At 53.8% G+C, this 20,378-nt stretch overlaps 2 protein-coding genes across 5 annotated transcripts; one reads left to right on the top strand and one right to left on the bottom strand.

The window, feature by feature from the left end:
* On the top strand, positions 1,264-15,138 carry RASGRP4 (RAS guanyl releasing protein 4). Its single transcript, XM_018062342.1, has 17 exons — positions 1,264-1,386; positions 4,415-4,599; positions 5,008-5,126; positions 5,236-5,297; positions 5,923-6,054; positions 6,141-6,294; positions 7,736-7,909; positions 9,122-9,238; positions 10,029-10,304; positions 11,997-12,077; positions 12,157-12,261; positions 12,496-12,614; positions 12,725-12,869; positions 13,982-14,018; positions 14,121-14,255; positions 14,378-14,490; positions 14,936-15,138. The coding sequence occupies exons 1-17, from the start codon at positions 1,364-1,366 to the stop codon at positions 14,990-14,992; spliced, it is 2,034 nt and encodes a 677-aa protein (XP_017917831.1). The 5' UTR covers positions 1,264-1,363; the 3' UTR covers positions 14,993-15,138.
* FAM98C (family with sequence similarity 98 member C) lies at positions 16,249-20,178 on the bottom strand. 4 transcript variants are annotated; one of them, XM_018062337.1, is made up of 8 exons: positions 20,062-20,178; positions 19,807-19,955; positions 19,594-19,731; positions 18,934-19,139; positions 18,619-18,696; positions 18,410-18,526; positions 17,701-17,868; positions 16,249-16,585 (listed from the first exon to the last, which is right to left on the bottom strand). In XM_018062337.1, the coding sequence occupies exons 1-8, from the start codon at positions 20,124-20,126 to the stop codon at positions 16,442-16,444; spliced, it is 1,065 nt and encodes a 354-aa protein (XP_017917826.1). In that variant the 5' UTR covers positions 20,127-20,178; the 3' UTR covers positions 16,249-16,441. The 4 variants fall into 4 exon arrangements, with proteins under 4 accessions (XP_017917826.1, XP_017917828.1, XP_017917830.1 ...); XM_018062339.1 differs by having other exon boundaries at positions 19,594-19,728; XM_018062341.1 differs by lacking the exon at positions 17,701-17,868.

Genomic DNA, 20,378 nt, shown 5'->3' with positions numbered 1-20,378 from the left:
AGAATCATATTGCAACTACTACTCTACTCCCGGATATCTACACTACAGAACTACGCACTGCTTCATTCACCAAAAGACAGGGGATAGAATGATCACAGCAACATTATTCATGGCAATCCCAAACTGGAAACAACTCAAATGTCCATGACAGAAAAACCAGTCAATAGATCATGAACTAATCACACGATGGAAGACTATACAGCAACCAAAATAATGAGCTACAACTAAATACAACACAGAAGAATCACAAAGACACCAGGTTAAATGAAGGAAGCCTGACACAATAGTTGATTCAGTTTATATATAGCTCAAAACCAGGCAAAACTACTTTGCTAGAAATTAGGCTGCTGGTAACACAAGGGGGCTTATGGGAAACAGAAAGATTCTCTCCCTTGATTTGTAACACATGGACGTATTCAGTTTGCCACCATTCAGCAACCTAAACACTTATGATTTGACTCTTCTTTGTACTTCCATTTAAAAATATGCCAAGCATGACACATTTTGGTAAACAAAAAAAAGGCACACATACTCAAAAGAAAAGTCTGTTTCTATGAGCATGTTTTTGTGTATTTAAACAAACTCACAGCGAACAGGTCAGATGAAAGCCAACCAGGTGTCAGCCCTGCCTAAGAGGGACAGTGGGATAGGGTGGGGGCTCCCAGGGGGTTAGCTTCCACCTGCAATGTTTTGATAATAACATTCTTTAAGATTGTGTGACAATTAAATGAGTTAATATAAGCCTTTACAACAGTGTGAGGCATACAGTAGGTGCTGCATGAGGTTTTCTTGCAATAAAAGCAATAGAGTGAAAATGTTTTCTGGGGACATAAATGGCATTAAAACTAAGCTAGAAATAAAAGAAATAGAAGAAGAAATATACAAAATACCATATATTGTGACTTTCCAATCAAACTTCTGTGCATAAGTAAGTATGTCCTGACAGAAATACAGACTTTTCTTTTGAGTGTGTGTACATAAATGTGTCATATTAGGCTTATTTTCTTTAAAAAGGGCTTTTATTGAAGCATGACAGTGACAGAACAGAGAATCACGGGTCTGGAGATCGAAAGATGGGGGAGATAGAGAGAGCCCGCCGGGTGTGGGTGATCGGGGGTGGGGGCCGGCAGCACCGGAAACCTCAGCCTGAAGGGATCCCCAAGTGGGGGGAGGGGGGACCTTTGGTCTCTCCCCAGCCTCTTCCTTCCCCCTGGCCTGGGGCTGGGTGGGGAGGGGCAGTTCCTCTTTCCTTCCCAAGCGCCGAGGAGGCCCCAGCTCCCAACGGGCTAAGAAGCTGGAGCAGTGGTGAGGGGGGTGGAGCTGAGCCTCACTCTTATAAGACCCCCCTTCCCCCCCAGGAAGCATGAACAGGAAAGACAGCAAGAGGTGAGAGGACCCTCCCCAAGGAGACCCGGAGCTCCGTGAGCCCCTGGGTCTCTCTCGGGCTGCAGGAGAAGGTCAGGAAGGTTCTGACGAGGGGGGCACGGTGTCGAGCTACTCTCGCAGCCGTCGCGGAAGCAGGGGGCGCCAGGTGGAAAGATGCTTCGGGGTGTCCAGAGAAAGCTCAGGCTGGGGCTGTTGGTTCGGGCGGCTGTGTCTTATCCTAGCTCTGCTGGCATTCGAGCTGCTCTGATCCCATTCGCCCCCGCACCCTTCACACCCCTCAGTCATCCTGGCTCCCTAGGCTGGGTGTCTCTGTCCTCCCGGGGGTTTTCATGGCTGCCCGCTGGACTGGAAACTCCAGACTCCTGCAGGGCCCTACCCTAGGGGAGGGGAGTGTGCCAAGGGGCAAGGCGGCTTCCCTGCCTCTTAAGCGACTCCTGGCTGTCCCCCGATGCTACTGCGGGGAAGGTGGGGGCCAGACAGTCGGAAGGTAAGGGCCTAGCAGCTGGTTGTGCCCGCAGATTCTAGAGTAGGCTTCCTATAACCTGGAGAAGCTTGCCCTCCTGTCCTCACAGGGGCAATGGTGGCTGTGTCCCTAGCTTAGGCAGCTTCTCCTTCCTCCCCCAGTTTGTCTCTGATGGCAAAAGGCCCCTCCCCTATAATATCCAGGAGTTCAGTGGTGGAGACCTGGCTGCCTCATTCTTTGGCTGTGTGACCCTAGTCAGTCACTTGCCCACTCTGTGCCTCAGTTTCTTCTTCAGTCAGTAGATCAATCATAGCCCCTCCTCAGATGGGCTCATAAGCCCTCAGTGGTACAGCCTAGACCTGTGGTTCTCAAGCATGGGCACACATCAGAGCCGCCTGGAGGCCTTCTAAAACATAGGCTTCTGGGCTCACCGCCAAGGTTTCTGATGTAGATCTGAGGTGGGGCCTGAGAATTTCTATTTATGTCAAGTTCCCAGGTAATGCTGTTGGGATTGGACCTCCTTTGAAAATCCCTGATCTATAGATAGGTGTTTACCTCTCTGCCCGGTATGCAGTGGGTGCTCAATAATGCCAGCTGTTACTCGACAACATTCAGTACTGATTTACTGAGCCCTCAGGATGCTCGGAGAAGGCAATGGCACCCCACTCCGGTGTTCTTGCCTGGAAAATCCCATGGGCGGAGGAGCCTGGTGGGCTGCCGTCTATGGGGTCACACAGAGTCGGACACGACTGAAGCGACTTAGCAGGATGCTCCAGGGACATAGCAGTGCCCTTGTTATGAGAGTCTCCCAATTTCTGTTCACCCCCATCCCCCTAGCCTGGCTTTTAGTTTGCTCCATCACATTCTCTCTCTGCATCTCAAATCTAACTTTCCCACCCCTGGCCACTTAACAGCCTCAGCAAACTTAATCCCTTATTTAGCACTTTTGAAGAGCAGGGCATTGAATGTTCATAATAAATTCCTGGGGAAGGTCCCAAGATGACTCTCATTTTTCACATGAAGAAACTGAGGTCCAGAGAAATGATGTCATTAACATAAAGTTACACAGCCAGCACAAATTTCTCCAACCCAGTTTTTTGGTTTTTGGTGGGGTTTTTTTTTTTGGCCTCTAGGCATGCAGGAGGTTAGTTTCCTAACCAGGGATTGAATTTATGCCCCCGGCAGTGGAAGCACAGAGACAACTGCTGGACCACCAGGGAAGTCCTTCCAACCCAGTTTTATCTGACTCCTGTGGAAGCCAAGGCTTTCTGCCTGGATTCTGCTCCCTCCTTCCTTCACCAGCCCTGTCTCCCCATTACCCTCCTTCCCCAACTAGAACAGGAGCCTCAGAGAGGCAAAAGGCAGAGTGAGGACTATTTTTAAACTTCTTGAAGCTGCCTTAGCCCAAGGGACCGCACCCAGCTCTGAAGAGCCCTGATGAGGCCACGTTGCACCCGTATCTTCTCTCCAGGCTCCAAATCTAGAGACCCAGCCTCATAGCTGAGACTCCAGTCCTGCTGAAAGGCTGGCTTGGGGGAGGGGGGTCTGTCACCTTAGTGGGATCAAGGAGAGGGAGAGAAGAGAGGAATGAAATCTCGGGAGTCTGCTTCCCTCCGGAGGGCTCAGGGGAGGAGGGATGGCTGTTAGAAGGCAAAGGGGAATTCTTTTTTCTGTCTTTTTTTCCCCCAATTTTTAAAATTCAATAATTTTAATTAATTAATTTATTTTCAGCTGCACTGGGTCTTCATTGCTTTTTTGCATCGGCTTTCTCTAGTTGCGGCGGTCAGGGGGCTACTCTTGATTGGGGTGCTCACTGTAGATCAGGGGGCTACTCTTGATGGGGGTGCTTGGGCTTCTCACTGTAGTGGCTTCTCTTTGCAGAGCACGGCTGTGTGCACAGGCTTCAGTAGTTGTGCATGGGCTCAGCAGTTGTAGTACACAGGCTTAGTTTCTCCATGGCATGTGGAATCTTCCCGGTCTGGGGATCAAACTGGAGTCCCCTGCACTGGCGGGTGGACTCTTATCCATTGAGCCAACAGGGAAGCCCTGCGAAGAGGAATTCTGAGGAGTGGCCCTGGAGGCAGAACCTTCCATGAATCCCCCTAGGGAGGACGAGAATAGTTCTCGGGGGATCTTCTCTCCATGATTCCCTGGGAGGTCTGGAGTAACCCGTCTGCCAACAGGAAGTCTCTTCAATGAGGTCTCGGGACCACACAGTCAAGGAGAATTCAGGGGCAGTGGTTGGTGGTGAGAGTTCTTATGATTCCTGGTGGGTCCTTACTAGTCCTTGGAGGGTCTTCTCCCATGATTCCCTCAGAGGGCAATCAGGGTAGCCTTCGGGGTTTTCCCCCTGGTTCCCTTGGAGTTTACCTGTAGGAGATGGCTCCCATGATCTGGACTACTGGGGTTTTCTCCTATGGATCCAATGTAGGTCAGGACTAATGCCAGCCCCTTGCCTTTAAGAAGCTTCTCCCAGGTTGCCTTGGGGCATTGGGGTCAAGAAGAACGCTGGGGGTCTGCCTAAAGGAAGGGGCTCAAATGAATCCCCAGGGGATGTTCCCACAGGAAGTCCCACCAGGAATGCCCAGGCAAGACAGGGGGGCGGGGCCGGCCCCGACCGGCCCGCCGCCACAAGACATGCCCCAGCCCCCGGGAAATCAGCAAGGTTATGGCTTCCATGGCTCTGGGCATGCTGAACGAGGGCGGCTGCAGCGAAGATGAGCTGCTGGAGAAATGCATTCAGTCCTTTGGTGAGTCTTCCCCCTCCCTGGCCAGCCTCCCCCAAGTCTGAGCTTGGGCCAGGCACCCACCTCTCTCTGGGCTCAATTTGAGGGGTACAAAAACAGAGCAGGAGTATGTGGAATGAATCTCAATCACTGTAGTCGGAACACAAGAGATACCTGTGTTTCATTTTCCTGACCTGCATGGACGGGGCAGCAGGTTGGCGGGGGGTGGGGGGTCTGACTCTTATTTCCATCTTCAGCATGACTTGCCAGGCACGATGTTGGTCCATGCACAGTCCAGACGAGGAAACTGGAGCACAAGGAGGCCAGGCTGTGTGCCCGAGCTCACACACGAGTCACTGGTAGAACTGGGGTTTGAACCAGGCTGTCCAGCAGGGGCCGTTCTGACCCAGAGTCCCCTTCTCCTGCCTGCAGACTCGGCTGGCAGCCTGCGCCGTGGGGACCACGTTCTCAACATGGTACTTGCCATGCACAGTTGGGTGCTGCCTTCTGCCCACTTTGCTGCCCGTCTGCTGACCTTATATCCTCCTTGGGCCATAAGCAGTGGGTGGAGGGCGGAGGACAGAGACGTGAGAGCCTGTGGGGCCGGGGTGAGCAGTCAGGTCTGAGATGCTGGATGACCGAGCCTTGACCAAACTCAAGTACCAGGAGGCCACAGGGAGCACGCAGGAGCTGAGACAGCTGCAGATCTGTCACCTGGTCAGGTAGGCCTGGGCCAAGACTCCACGCCCATGATGACCCAGGATCTTCACCCTGCTGCCACTCTCTAAAAAAAACACTTCCCAGAGACTATGCAGTCCTACTCCCTTACATCCCACTTCTGAGAACCCCCTGGCTTCTTTCCTAAAACCTCCCAGTTCTCCTTAGAACCCTCACCTCTTAGAGACGCCTGACCAGATACTATGGACCCTTTCCCAGCTAGTACCCCAAGACCTCCAGCTCAGATTCCTGAAATTGCTGAAACCTCCCATATACTCACCTAGCTTCTAAGACTCCACTCACCCTGTTACCCCAAAATCTCACCTCATAGGCCCCCAGCCTAGTCCCTGAGACCCGCCCCGACTATTGTGCTTCCGAACCGCTTCCCAAGATTGCCCAGTCTATCCTCCATAGATCTGTCAGCCTGTAATAAGAGGCCCCCAGCCCTACTCCCAGAGCTCCTCCCAGCCTGGTGCCTCTCTGAACCCTGGCCTTCCAGAGACCCCCCTGTACATATTTAGAGTCACCACCCCCAAGCCCAGCACCTAGAGATCCCTCAGCCCGAGACCCCTTTCAGAGACCTGCATCCCTCCCCGCAGCCCCATCCTACCACCTCTAAACCACCCCCAGATACTGGCTGACCCAACACCCTGAGACGATGCACCAGGACCCCCAGTTAGAAGAGGTTATCGGCCGCTTCTGGGCCACTGTGGAGCAGGAGGGTAACTCAGTCCAGAAGAGCCTAGGAGACTTCTCCAGTCGGTGAGTCAGTCCTTTCCCCTCCCCATCCACACCCCGACACCTCCCACCCTGAGTCCCTCTAATACGCTGCCTCTCTTTGCCCATAGGCTTAGCCCGGGTGGCCCAGGCCCCCCACATCCCATGAGCAGCCCAGGCCTGGGCAAGAAGTGCAAAGTGTCCTTGATTTTTGACCACCTGGAGACTGGGGAGCTGGCAGAGCATCTCACTTACCTGGAGTTCCGGTCCTTCCAGGCTATCACAGTAAGGACCCCTCTCCTCCCAGCTGGGGATGGCTTAGGGTGGAGCAGGGCCTGGCAGGACTGAGAGGACCCAAACTGTCAAACTTGGGTGCTAGAGGGTACAGGAAAATAAGTTAAGCTGGCTGAGTACAGAGCCCCCAGGGTTCAAATCCCATCAGCCCCTTCCAACCTGTGTGACTTTGAATTAGTTTCTCAACCTCTCTGGGACTGAGTTTTCTCATGTGTGAAAAAAAAGTCATAATAGTTCATTGGCTCATTGGGGAAATTAAACTAATATGTCCGTTTAAAAATGCTCATCACAGGGGACTTCTCTGGTGGTCCAGTGGCCAAGACTCTGCTTTCAATTCAGGGGGCTCAGGTTTGATCCTTGGTCAGGAAACTAGATCGCACATGCCACAACTAAGAACCAGTGCAGCCAAATAAATAAATATTTCTAAAAGGCTTGTCACAGTGCCTGGCACATAGTAAGTGCTCAAAATATTTTTATTAATTGTTCATTTATTTGAGAAGCATTTAAATACACTGTGCTTTGGCCTGTTTGCTGTAAAAGGGGGGCTTAGTTCCTGCTTCATAGGTACCTGGTGGCTCAAATGGTAAAGAACCCACCTGCAATGCAGGAGACCTGGGTTCAATCCCTGGGTAAGGAATTTCCCCTGGTGAAGGGAACCACAACCCACTCCAGTATTCTTGCCTGGAGAATCCCATGGGCAGAGGAGCCTGGCGGGCTACAGTCCATGGAGTCGTAAAGAGTCGGACACAACTGAGCGACTAACACTCATTTTCATAGGATCAGTGTCTGATCCAGTGTAAATGCCATCCAGTTGAAGCATATGAAATTGGCATAGTTTGACATATTTTACCTACTCAAATGATTATTTAAAATGCTTCAAACTATGAGTTGGACATGACTGAGCGACTTCACATTCAAACTATATATGTATTTAGTTATTGCCATCTTGACATCATTTTGAGGGTAGGTGGGGATCTGGTTCCTTAATGTGAAAATTTCCTGACTGTACACTGCAGTGGACATGGGTATGTAATGTTGACCCCTTGTGCAGAACAAATAGCAGTTAGTTCTGTATCCTCTTCTGTATACAAGTCAGGTATACTGTTAAGGGCAATAGACTGAGTTCCCAAGGTGATTTGAGCCTGTGTGACCCTGGGCAAATTACTTAGCCTCTCTGTGCTTCAGTGACCTCATCTGTAAAATGGGAATCATATAGTATTCATCAGCTTGCTGTAAGGCTGTGACAGAGGACTCAGAACAGAGCCCAGCTTTCTTTAAACGTCTCTCCTCAGATGAAAGGGGCCATGGTGACGTCAGGGACATGTGATGGCCTGGCTAGGACATCGGAGGTCGTGACTGCTGGGGGGATGGGAGAGTGAGGGTTAGGGCCTGAGCTTTCCAGGGCCCACCCTGACGCCCACCTCTCCCCCAGCCCCAGGACCTGCGGGACTACGTTTTGCAGGGCTCTGTGCGTGGCTGCCCGACCCTAGAGGGATCTGTAGGTCTCAGCAACAGTGTATCCCGCTGGGTGCAGGTCATGGTGCTGAGCCGTCCGGGGCCTGCACAGCGAGCGCAGGTGCTGGACAAGTTCATCCGCGTGGCACAGGTGAGGCCCACCTTCTGAACACCTGCCCCGCGGGGCTCTCGGCCTGTGACGTCACCATCTCCTGGTCCCGCCCTGCAGCATTTCGTCCCACCCTGGCCATGCCCCAGAGGCCTCAGTCCCATCGTTCTAACTCAGGACTGTGATGGTACTTCTTCCCCGGCCTTGATTTCACCACGCAAACCCGCCGTGGCCCCACTCCTTCTTCCCAGAGGTGGCAGGTGACGACGTTCGTCCTGACCCCGTCACCCAAGCCCTACGCCCAAATATTCTGTCGCCAGGGCAACGGAAGAGGAGGCTCTTTCTTGCCTCCACCTTCGCGTCATCCCCTGTCCCGGTCCCTAGGACCCAGCTGCCCCTTCAGGACAATGACAGCATCCGGCCCCATCACTTGGGGTGTCCCTAGGCCCCGCGGTTCCCTCCTTCCCCAACCCCCTTCCTCCCCTCCCCCCTCCTCCTAGGTTCCCTCCCTTCTGGAGAAAAGGGAAGCCCTCCTTCCCCCAGCGTGGCCACGCCCCCTTGCGTACTTCCTCGCAGACCACGCCCTTCCTCTGGCGTCTCTGCATGCCTCGCTTCCCCTCTTTGGCCCGCTAGGCTTAGAAGTTCTGGCCTCTACCTGGGGTCTCCTCAGTCTGCGCATCTTATTCTTCCTTGGCCCCACCTTCTCCCCCCAGCGACCTCCACTCTTAAACTTGAAAAAGGGGAGGGTGAGGCTATTGTTCCTGGTGACTGGCTGACCCCGCACCTGTCTCTCATATCTACCTGACCCCTCCGTATGACTCTGGCTCCATTCACCTCTGCCCGGCCCCTAACTCCTGCCCAGAGCACAGGACTTCTTGCCCCTTCTCACCTGTCTGACTCCCAGGGCAGAGACCGCCTAGTTGCCTGACACCCTAAACTCTCTGAATCCTCCACGCCTGACACAGACCTGTTGACTCCCCAAACTGGTCCAACTCCCCATACTCGCATGACTCCCCCTACTTTCATCTGACCTCACATTAGTCTATCGTCTGCATGACCCCCTGGTAATGCCCACATACCTGCTTGCAGCCCACTCCTGCCTGGTACATCTCACCTATCTGATGCCTACACGGCACCCCACACACACACATGCTTAAGACTTCATCTCAGCTGGGGGGATGCTGTCACTTGAACCCCCAATTTACCTGTCCTCCATGTGGTACCCACCACTTCTGCATCACCTTCCCTCCCTAGAAGCTCCTCCAGTTGCAAAATTTCAACACGCTGATGGCAGTCACCGGCGGCCTCTGTCATAGTGCCATCTCCAGACTCAAGGACTCCCATGCCCACCTGAGCCCTGACAGCACCAAGGTGAACTCCCACTGCCCTCCCCAAAGTTCCAGTGATCAATTATCCTGAGCCCTCACACTTTTCCCAACCCCCTCCACCCCTTCCCAGGAGCCCTGGAGACCTTGCTCCTCCAAATCGGACAGACCCCCAGGCTTTGTCCTCCTCTGTCACTCTTCCTCCCTCTTCACCCATGGTGCTAACGACTCTCTACTGAGTGTCTGGTCCTGAGCAGCACTGGCGGGAGACAGATGAGAGATGCTAGCAGAGAACTTGCAGTGTAGGTGGGGAGTGAAATCATGTCCTCAAGGATACCAACATTTGGGCTACCCATGGGAGGAGCATGGGTTGGGGTGTCCTGAAAGTGTCTTAAGGAGAGTGCGTCATCCATGAGTCTGGTGTGTGGCTGAGGTCAGGACGTGACAGGATATTAGGATAGAGATGACCCAGGGAGGGGGGCAAGGAGGATTCTATTGAGTCTTTTGCAAGCTCAGCTAAGGTGTCTGGTCTTTATCTAGAGGGCAGTGGGGAGTTAGGAAAGATGACAGTACCCATGATCAGAGTTGGGTTTTTGAAAAATCACTCTGGGCTGGGGAATGGGAGATAGTGGGGCCCTTCTGAGATGGGGACCCAAGAAAAAGAGCAGTCTGAATAATGCTGAAGCCAGTGTGGGACATGGAGGGCTTGGGGAGAGGTCCAAAATGCCACTGGGCCCCTGGGGGTCCGAAGCCACACCACAGACTGCTGGGTACTCCCCTTCAGGGAGCTGGGGGAACAGAGCCAGCCTCCCCCATTCCATGCCCCTCCCACACAGGCCCTGCTGGAGCTGACGGAGCTCCTGGCAGCCCACAACAACTACGCCCGTTACCGCCGTACCTGGGCTGGCTGCACGGACTTCCGGCTGCCTGTCCTGGGTGTGCACCTCAAGGATCTGGTGGCCCTGAACGAGGCGCAGCCTGACAGGTTGCCTGATGGCCGCCTGCACCTGCCCAAACTCAACAGCCTCTACCTGCGGCTGCAGGAGCTGGCAGCGCTGCAGCAACAGCGCCCCCCGTGCAGTGCCAGCGAGGACCTTCTGCACCTGCTCACGGTGAGCTGCCCTGAGCTGCCCTGGTTGAGCTCCCAGAGACTGCGCCTGTAGGGCCCTGAGATTTAGGGTCCTGGTGGATGAGGGTCAGGACAGAATAGTAGAGTAGCACTGGAATGCATGGGTTTTAAAGCCAGAGCTTGTAAGTTTTGTTTTTGTTTTTTCCTGTGTGATCTCAGGCAAGTCACTTAACTCCTCAGCCCGTTTCCTTAACTGCAAAATGGGAATACTAATAGGATGTACTTCAGAGAGTGGTTGAAAAGAATATAATTCATGTAAATATCACTCATACAGTTCACACAAAGTACTTAAAATAGTATCTGGAACACAGTGAGCTGTATATAAGTAATGCATTTTGGGGGACCTCCCTGATGGTCCAGTGGCCAAGACTCCAAGTTCCCAATGCAGGACGGCCCAGGTTCGATCCCTGGTCAGGGAACTAGATCCCATATGCAACTAACAGTCTGCACGCCGTGACTAAAGATCCCACATGCCACAACTAAGACCTGGCATTTTCCCCCAATTCACCAAGGAACTGAAATATCCATTGATCTTAGGTCCAGAATTGCTTTGGGCTCAGAACTTCAAGGTTCTGAGCTTCTCACACCAACAGATCAAAATTCCAAGCTATAACATATTCAGGAATCTAAGCAAAAAGATAATAAGTTGTTAATCATCTTCTGTGTGCCAGACACCATGTTAAACAGTCTCCAGAGAGCACTTCATTCCATCCTCACACGCCTACAAGGAAGGGACCCTTATTTGCCCATTCTACAGATTGGGAAACTGAGGCCCACAGAGGTGAGGTCATTCGCCCCCTGTCCCACAGCAGGCCAGCTTCAGAACATGAGTGTTAATATATGTTAACCATCACACTATGTCCCAAGACTGCAAGTGTGCAGTTCTGGCTATATTTTATTTTACATAGATAGATAGGAAGATAGAGGATTTCTTTCTAAAGAGCGATAAATTGACAGAGACTGGGATTTGGAGGACCATGTAGTCAAAGGCTGAAAAGCTGACTTTCAGATCCTAAGTCAGGATCACCAGCAAATTGAAAATGTGGGTCTCCTTGTTTGAAATTATTGAGAATTTCAAGAGGGTGACAGAGGGCCTTAAATGAACCCAAGGCCCTTCTACGTGTGGGGCCTGCCTCCGAAGCTGGTCCTGCCCTCTGATGATTGGTGCCTAAGCTGCCATGCTTTGCTGGCTCTGAGGCCATCAGCCCAAATATTTATTGAGCACCGGCTGTGAGCTAGACATTACTTTGGGCACTTAGGCTCACAGCAGTGTGCGCATCAGGAAAAAAAAAAATTGCTGTCTCGTGGGGCTGACTTCCTCGGGGAGATAGCCAGTGAAAAAAGTAAATAAGTAAACCGTATGGTCTTTTAGGAAATAGGTGCTATAGAGAAAATTACAGCAGAAACAGACAATGGAAAGCGATAGAGGTTTGCAATTCTAAATGGGATCAAAAACAAACAAACAACAAAGAACACCTCAATGAGAAGATGGTGTTTCTGGACTAGGAGGCCAGCGGTATGGAGAGTGAATGGGGGCTCAGTGGGAGAGAGGACCATGGGGGTCCCAGGAGAAAGGGGTTTTGGAAAGAGGAGGAGATTGGGGGTCTGGGCAGTCCTAGCTTGCAGGGAGGAGGATGGAGACAAGAAGGGTCCTTAACATCCTGCCCATCCCCAGCTTTCCCTGGATCTCTTCTACACGGAGGACGAGATCTATGAGCTTTCCTATGCCCGGGAGCCCCGCTGTCCCAAGAGTCTGGTGAGACCCCAGCCCTGACCTCTGACCTCCAGCCCAAGCCTCTGCCCTGACTAACTGTGCCCCTCTGTCCCTGCCCCAGCCGCCCTCCCCCTTCAAGGCGCCCCTGGTGGTGGAGTGGGCCCCTGGTGTGACGCCCAAGCCTGACACAGTCACTCTGGGTCGGCATGTGGAGCAGCTGGTGGAGGTGAGGAGGAGCCCTGAGCCGGAGGAGGGATCTAAGACTGTGGGGACCCCGGGGACTTCCCTGGTGGTCCAGGGGTTACAACTCCACACTGCCAATGCAGGGGGCATGGGTTCGACCCTTGGTCAAGAAACTAATATTGCACATGCCGTGGGGTGTGGACAGAAGATTAAAAAATAAGATAATGGTGGGGCCCCTGATCTGACCTTACTCTCCCCTTCCCATGCTCCTCCCAAGTCTGTGTTCAAGAACTATGACCCTGACGGCCGCGGCACCATCTCTCAGGAGGACTTTGAGCGACTCTCAGGCAACTTCCCCTTCGCCTGCCACGGGCTTCACCCACCCCCCCGCCAGGGGTAGGTACTCCTGACTCCTGGGTTCCCTTAAGATGAGGACATGGGGTAGCCAGGGCTCCTGGGTCTGGGAGAACAGGGCCAGGCCTGCTAAAGTGCAGTCTCTCCCCCAGGAGCGGCTCCTTTAGCCGTGAGGAGCTGACAGGATACCTGCTCCGGGCCAGTGCCATTTGCTCCAAGCTGGGCCTGGCCTTCCTGCACACCTTCCAGGAGGTCACCTTCCGCAAGCCCACCTTCTGTGACAGCTGCAGTGGCTTCGTGAGCATTCTGCCCACCATCACCCTGAGGGACCCCTCCTGGAGCGCCCTAACTCTTCACAGCCTGGGCTGGGAAAGCCAACCCTCCCCTGTCGTGCTCACAGTCCCCAAGCTCCAGATAATCCCCATATTTAGGAAAATCCTCCAGCCTCAAATAGTCCCCGTACTTCACAGGGCACCCCGGCGTGCTTCAGTTCATGGGGTCACAAAGTCAGAAACAACTGAGCGACTTAACAACAAACACTTCACAGAAACCCTAAATAATGGCTATTCCCTACACCCTGGATAATGCTGAAGTCTAGACAATGCCCAAATCCCAGACAGTCTGCATCCTGGATAACTGCCAAATCCTGGATAATAAGGGCTTTCCAGGTGGCACAGTGGTAAAGAATCCGCCTGCCAATGCAGGAGACACCAGAGACACAAGGTCGATCCCTGGGTCGGGAAGATCCCCTGGAGGAGGAAATGGCAACCCACTCCAGTATTCTTGCCTGGGAAATCCCACAGACAGAGGAGCCTGGCGGGCTACAGTCTATGGGATCGAAAAGAGTCAGATACAACTGAGCATCCACGCACTGGACTGAATGGGTAGATTATCTGCAAACTGAATCAGGCTCCCAAGTCTCTAGGCCCCGGGTGATTCAAACTCTGTACAATTTCCAAAACCAGTTGGATTTGGAAATCTATCCTCCAGTCTGTGGAATGGACAGATCTCTCACTTCCAAACCAAGACCGATTCGCAAACCTTGGATTGCTTTCCAAATTCACTGTTTCGTTCACTGAATAGACACTGAGCACCTCCAGGGCGCTAGGCACAGTTACAGGCTCTGGGTGGGGGTGGAAGGGGACAGGCAGAAACAGAACAGACACAACCCCTGCCCATAGAATGTATGTTTTATTATCTCCAGATTTTGTCCGATTCTCATATCATAGGTGTCTCTCCAAACTTGAGACAAATCTCCAAATTCCTTTAGTCTTCCAGACCCCACAGAGGCCTCTAGCCTTGGGCACTTCCAAAACCTGGATGGTTTCCTGCAGACAGTCCCTGTCCCTACCCCAATCACAGCCCTCCCTCTCCTAGCCTAGGTAACCTGTTCTGCTCTCTCTTCCCAGCTTTGGGGTGTCACCAAGCAAGGCTACCGCTGTCGGGGTGAGTGGAGCATCAGTAGAGAAAGGGGATCTAGGACCTGCAGGCTGGAAGAATGGGGGACGTGGACTGGGCCTCTGGCACTAACCTCTGAATTTCCCCCAGACTGTGGGCTGTGTTGCCACAGACACTGCAGAGACCAAGTGAAGGTGGAATGTAAGAAGAGGCCAGGGGCCAAGGGCGATGGGAGTCCCCCAGAAGCCCCTGCCCCACCCACTCCAGTTCCCCAGGCCAGCTGTGGTAAGACCCAGGGTGTGGCAGTCCTGGGAAGGGGTCCTGGTGGACGGATGGGGATTCATTCCGAGATCATGAGGCCTTTCCCATCATACCTACGTCCCTCCCACCTGCACCCCTACACACAGGCTCCGAGGACAATCTCTCCTACACGCTATCCCTGGAACCTGAGACTGGGTGCCACGTTCGCCATGCTTGGACCCAGACAGAGTCCCCACACCCCTCCTGGGAACCAGAGACGGTGAGGAGGAACTGCCCCCTACCCTCAGCTGGATACGGGGAGACCAGCCTAGTTGCCTGGGGGAACCCAGACAGACTTGGGGAAGTACAGGAAAAGTGAAACGATGCAAAAGTCCTCAACTGCTTGGGTGGGAGGGTGTAGATATGGGTTAATTTTTAATGTTGACAGCAATTTCAGTATATTGGTGGGGAGGGGAAGGGGTAACCCCTAGTACAAAAGAAAAAGTGAGTTTAGGAAGAAAAACAGAAAGAAAACTATAAGATGTCAAGATCAAGGCCAAACAGATCAGACATTAATAAATATTGGAGTAAATTCCACTCATCAAAAGAGCAACGTCTCAGAATGAGCTAAAGAAACTTCACTTTGACACGTCGGGGAGGCTCTCCCCGCAGTGAACCTGAACATTGTACACTCCCCACGTCACCCCATGTCATCCTCCTTCCAGGTCCCTCTGCCAGTGAAGGCCTCACCACCCACCAAGTCCTCCAAGCTGAACTCCTAGATGTTGCCTTGGTCTCGTCTCTTCCCCACTTCCTCCTCCAGAGTCAGTCTCAAGTCCTGTTATTCCGTCTCCTTCCCATCCACACTGCCTTTGTTGAAGCTTCTGTCATCTCTTACTCCAAAAGAAAGTTATTTTCTTCTTTTGCATCAGAGTGGCTGTTAATTGTATTCCCTTTTCTTGCATGTGATATCCGTGCAACCCACTCCAGTATTCTTGCCTGGAGAATTCCATGGACAGAAGAGATTGGCAGGTTATAGTCCATGGGGTCGCAAAGAGTTGGACACGATTGAGTGACTAAACAACATCATCATCTTGCCAAGTCCTTAAATTCCCATTTTACAGATGAGGAAACAGGCTCAGTGAGGTCAAACTGCTCACCAAAGGGGGCAGAACTCGTGAGTGTTAAGAGTCAGGACTCATACCCAGTTTGTCTGCCTCTCACATGGAAGCTACTGACCAGTATACTGCACTGATGTCAGTATGGGTCAGGAGCCAGAGGGGACAGGGGGTAGAGTTCCAAACTCTGAGGTGGGAGAGGTCAGAGAAAGGGTGGAACAGGAAGGGAGCCTCTGAAACCTAAGTCAGATCAAACCCCTCCTCTGCTCAGAGCCCTCCTGTGGCTCCATCTCACTCAGGGAAACCAGAGTTCTCACTGTGCCTCACCCCACATGGTCTGCCCCTGACACCTCCCAGCACTCACCCCCTCACTCATCCTGCTTCAGCTACACTGGCCCCAGTGGTCCCTGATCATGCCCCCAAACACTACCTCAGGACCTTTGCACAGGACACTCCCTCTGCCGGGAAGGGGGTCCACGTGGCTCCCTCTCTGGGGTTTAGCTCAAGTATCACCTTCTTAGTGAGGCCTCCCCGGATCACACAAAGCTGCAATCCCCCCATAGTCCCCCAATCCTGCCTTCCTGCTTTCTCTCCAAAGCCCTTTCTTCATCTGACAAACTAAACTTTCTTGTCTGCCCTTCCTCACCAGAAAGGTAGCTCCAGGAGACCAGGGAGTTTTATTATCTGTATCCCCAATGCCTAGAACAGGGCTGGCACACACTGGTTACTGACAGATGTTTGTCCAATGCCTGCCTGTCTCGTGCCCCATGCCCACAGGAGCAAAGGTTGTTGCTGAAGAGAACGGAATTTGAAGGGTCAGAGCAGTAGGGGCCTGTTCAGACCCAGGGAACAGAGACGTCCAATGTCACCTCAAATCTGAGCACCCCTGACCTCGCCCCCACAGAGACAGGTCCTAGGGCTGTCATATAAATTACATTTATTTTCCAGAGAACATGGTCCTTGGTGTTGAATGGCAGATGCAGGGAGGACTTTGGGGCCTCAGGAACAGGGGATATGGGGCTGGGATGCCAGGTGCCAAGAGAAACCCTCAGAGTGACTCCTCAGAGATGAGCATCGCATGAAGGAACCCTCCCCGCAATCATCAGTCCCCCTTTACTTCTTCTTCTTCTTCCGGCCCCAGCACTGGCGGCCTGCCTTCCGCCCGCCTCCATCCTCTCTTCTGCTCTGCCAGCTGGGCATGGGGGCCTCCAGCTCATTTGGGCGGCCCCCCCGGTCTGGAACGCTGCCCATAAGCACCTGAGAGATGATTAGACTTGAGTTTGAGAGAAGAAAAATATCTTGGACGAGGGGACCAGAGACCCAAGAGAACAGCAGGGAGGGCAGGGCAGATTTGGGGATTTCCCTGGTAGTCCAGTAGTTAAGACTCCACACTCCCAGTGAAGGGGGCACAGGTTCGACCCCTGGTCGAAGAACCAAGATCCTGCATGCTGCGTGGTACAGTGGTGGGGGCTGCATGGTGGGAGATGCAGTCCTGGAGCTTTCAGTCAAGGGGCCTCAGCAAAGCGGGAATACAGGGGAGGGTGATGATAGAGGTCCACATCCCCAGCAATATGAATGAGGGCACTTCAGCTTTTGTCTGTTTCATATTTGGGCTTTGTAGAACATTTCCAGCAAATCAGTGTTTTGGTTTTTTTCCTTAAAATTTTGCTTCACTTTTTGCTGTGCTGGATTTTAGGCCCTAAGGATCATGTGTGTGCTCAGTAGTCTCAGTCAGGTCTGATTCTGTGACCCCGTGTACTGCAGCCCGCCAGGCTCCTCTGTCCATGGGATTCTCCAGGCAAGGATACTGGAGTGGGTTGCCATGCCCTCCTCCAGGGGATCTTCCTGACCCAGGAACTGAACCTGTGTCTCTTATGTCTCCTGCGTTGGCAGGCAGGTTCTTTACCACTAGTGCTAGCTAGGAAGCCCAGGTCATATAAGACTGTTTGAACAGAGATGTAAGAGGCTAAATTTGAGCCTAATCATTTGAACAGAGGGTAGTTTTGCTTTTAAAAATGGTTAAAACCCAAAACAACAGACTGGGGTGATAGGGGAGGATTTTAAGCCAAAGCACGAGAGGTGGGCAAGGGCTCAGTAAACAGATGGTCTTTGTTTTGAAGGCACTGGGGAGCCATAGAAGGGTTTTGAGCTGGGGAAGGACATGGTCAGATTTTTGAGTTGGAAATTTCCTTCTAAATGCCATGTGGAGAGGGAGGAACAGAGGTGGTGAGTCCAGAGGCCAGGAACCTAAGGAGAAGGCCAGGGCAGCAGCCCAGGCAGGGGAGGACAAGCTGGTCCAGGGCAGAGGCGACTGAAAGGCCAGTGTGAAGGCCAAGGGTGTTTGGCGCCCTTCCCCATCCCCAGGTGCTCACCTTGTTGATAGCACAGCAAGTCCCTCGGCGGGCAGTCTTGCTAGTGGCTGGGACAAGGCGAGACAGATCAGCTCGGGCAGCCAGCACATGTGCAATGGAGATATCTGATTCTGAGGTCAGAGCCTCTCGAATTGGGATGAGCACTGCCTTCATGGCCTCTCCTTGGGCCTACGAGGTAGTGGGAGAACATGCCCATGAGCACTCACCAGATGGGACCTGTAACCTTGAAAGCCTCTCTCTTCCCTGTTCAGGCCCACATCTTCTCTTCTTTAATATTTCATTACGATTTTTGTTTGTCTTGTCAAAGTATAGTTGACTTACAAAGTTGTGTGCTTCCCACATCTTTTATGTATGTTTTTTGGGGGGAGGAGACATGCCACGCAGCATGCAGCATGAGGGATCCTAGCTCCCCAACCAGGGATTGAACCCCTGCCCTCTGCAAGGGAAGCATAGAGTCTTAACCACTGGGCTGCCAGGGAGGGCCCTCACATCTTTTAATAAGGAGTATTGCTCTAAATACCCTTCCTGCTCAGACCAGGAAATTCTAGAATGCCCTGGGGGCCCAGAGATTCCACATCCCCAACCTCACAGGATTCTAAAATGTCCTAGGTCTCAGAATCAGCAAGAGGGTCATATTCCTGGCCCTTCCTTCCTCCCCGCTGTAGCCACAGCTCCCGCAACTGCTCCCGCCTGGGTCTTCTGCCCATACCTCAGCCCGATCACTCCAGTGGAAAGCAGATGTGGTGAGGTCAAGGCGCTTGAGGAGGAGGCAGCGGCGGCAGCCATACTGATCCCGCAGGCTTTGGGACAGAGATGCCAACGCTTCCTGGGGGAAAAGGTCTCAGTCACGCCAGGGGTCGCCCTCACTCCCATCTCTGGATGAGAACACTGTTCACTTACAGCCATACACAACCTTACCCATCTGGGTGCGTCCAGTGGGTGGTTGAGGAGGGGCTGCAGGGACTCTGGGGGCAGGGAAGGCAGCAGCTCGGAGATCTGATGGGAGAAGGAGGAAGATAGAGTTAACTTCGAAGAAATCGGATAGACTCCTCAGTGAATCCCAGTTCCCTATGACCCTGAGGACCCCGGCCATAGAACCAAGAATGGCAGTCACAATTCTCCTGATGAAAACATCAGAGGCGGCGGCACTCCTCCTGCAGCCTCCTTTGGAGAGGGGGCTCTCCCCCTACGAGGAAGGTGGGGTGGCCACGGTGTGGAGGGGACTCTGGCTACCTTGGCATGCAAGTCCCGAAGCAGCTGACAGGCTGGGGTCCCCCGCGTGGGTCTGGGCAGCCCCAGGGCTTGGAGAGTAAGGATCAGTTCCTGGACCATGCCAGATCCCGCCTCTGCCCCCTCCCCACAGGATGGCTCGGGGTTGGGATCCAGTCTGGAGCGCAGGCGGAGGAGGCGGGCGGCCTGGACCTCGGAGCAGAGAAAGCCTAAAAGTAGGGAAAAAGAGCAGTGCAAACAAGGAGGGCCGCCAACCCCCTACCGGGGTCAAACAGTTCAAGCGGCTTCGAAACTTCCCGCCTCCTAGTTCCACCCACCTAGAGCCCTGACTCCACCACCAGGATAAGCTCCACCCACTTCGAGACCTAGCTCCTTCTGCAGAATTCAAACCCTGCTCACTTCGGAACCACCCTGTCTGACTCCGTGTTATCCAATCTACCTGAGCTTCAAAAACCTCCGTCAGAATCCTAGCCCCGCCCACCTCAGAGCCCTTAGCCCGCCCCAGAGCCCTCCACCCTCCTCCGCCCGGCTGGAACTCCTCAGTTAGTGACCACGCCCCCTGGAGGCGGGGGCAATCCTGGCTCCACCTCAACGTGCAGAGCCCGCCCCCCTCGAGACTGTAGCCTCGCCCACTTCCGCATGCCGGCCTGGCCCCCAGCTCACGCAGCAGGCGCAGGCGCGCGTCGGGCTCCCGCAGTGAGGCCGCGCAGTCCCCACCGCAGAGCTCGCGGTCCGGACATTGCAAGTCCCACAACAGGCCGGCCAACTGCCGCAGGAATTCCTCCTCAGCGCCGGGACCTACTGAAGGCGGGATATGGTCAGGGCGTGGCGGCGGCACCCAAGGCTCCAAACCTCCCGACCTCCCTCCATGCGTACCATCGCCGGCGCTCAACGCCTCCGTGCCCTCCTCTCGCTCCCGCTCCAGGGCACCCAGAGTCGCCAGCTCCGCCGCCAGCCGCGCGCACAGCGCCCTGAAGTCTGGGCACGAGGTGCCCGGCGACGCTGCCCCCGGGCAACCCTCATACCTGCGGCGCGGTCGAGAGAGCGGGAGCGGGTGGGAGAGGTTAATAGGAATTTCTGAGGGAAGACCTGCCCCTTCGTACACCCCCAGCCACACCCGGCTCCCCTTACCCCAGGGCCAGCAGGTCCTGGGCCACTGCGGCCCACTCCTGCTCCCCGGCCTCCGCCCCCTCCATGCGAATGTCTCCTCTTCTTCAGGCGCGCGCCCCCTGCCGGTCGGTGGGAGGCTCCGCCCCAGGAGCGGCGTGCGCGCGGCCCCTATAACTGACCAATCAGCTTCTTCTCGCTAAGGGCCTTCGTCATTCCAACTGGTGTAGGAGGAGGTAGAACCCGCCCCCAGGTTCGCCGCCTTAGCCGAATACAAGAGCGCGTGCTTTCGCGTAACCAGTCAGGGCGCTGGAAAACCCACCTGGCTTTGTAAAAATCCA

Source organism: Capra hircus, chromosome 18, assembly GCF_001704415.2.
Source record: "Capra hircus breed San Clemente chromosome 18, ASM170441v1, whole genome shotgun sequence".
NCBI classification, from domain to species: Eukaryota; Metazoa; Chordata; class Mammalia; order Artiodactyla; family Bovidae; genus Capra; species Capra hircus.
This window is presented reverse-complemented; position numbering and strand designations above follow the sequence as displayed.

Excerpts from the sequence above, each read along its gene's own strand:
- RASGRP4 (XM_018062342.1), top strand. The coding sequence starts at position 1,364 with ATGAACAGGAAAGACAGCAAGAG. Across the intron at positions 6,295-7,735 it reads GGTCCTTCCAGGCTATCACA|CCCCAGGACCTGCGGGACTA; the intron begins GTAAGGACCCCT and ends CCTCTCCCCCAG. Across the intron at positions 14,019-14,120 it reads GCAAGGCTACCGCTGTCGGG|ACTGTGGGCTGTGTTGCCAC; the intron begins GTGAGTGGAGCA and ends AATTTCCCCCAG.
- FAM98C (XM_018062337.1), bottom strand. The coding sequence starts at position 20,126 with ATGGAGGGGGCGGAGGCCGGGGAGCAGGAGTGGGCCGCAGTGGCCCAG. Across the intron at positions 19,732-19,806 it reads GGCGTTGAGCGCCGGCGATG|TAGGTCCCGGCGCTGAGGAG; the intron begins GTACGCATGGAG and ends TCCCGCCTTCAG. Across the intron at positions 16,586-17,700 it reads CTTGCTGTGCTATCAACAAG|GTGCTTATGGGCAGCGTTCC; the intron begins GTGAGCACCTGG and ends ATCATCTCTCAG.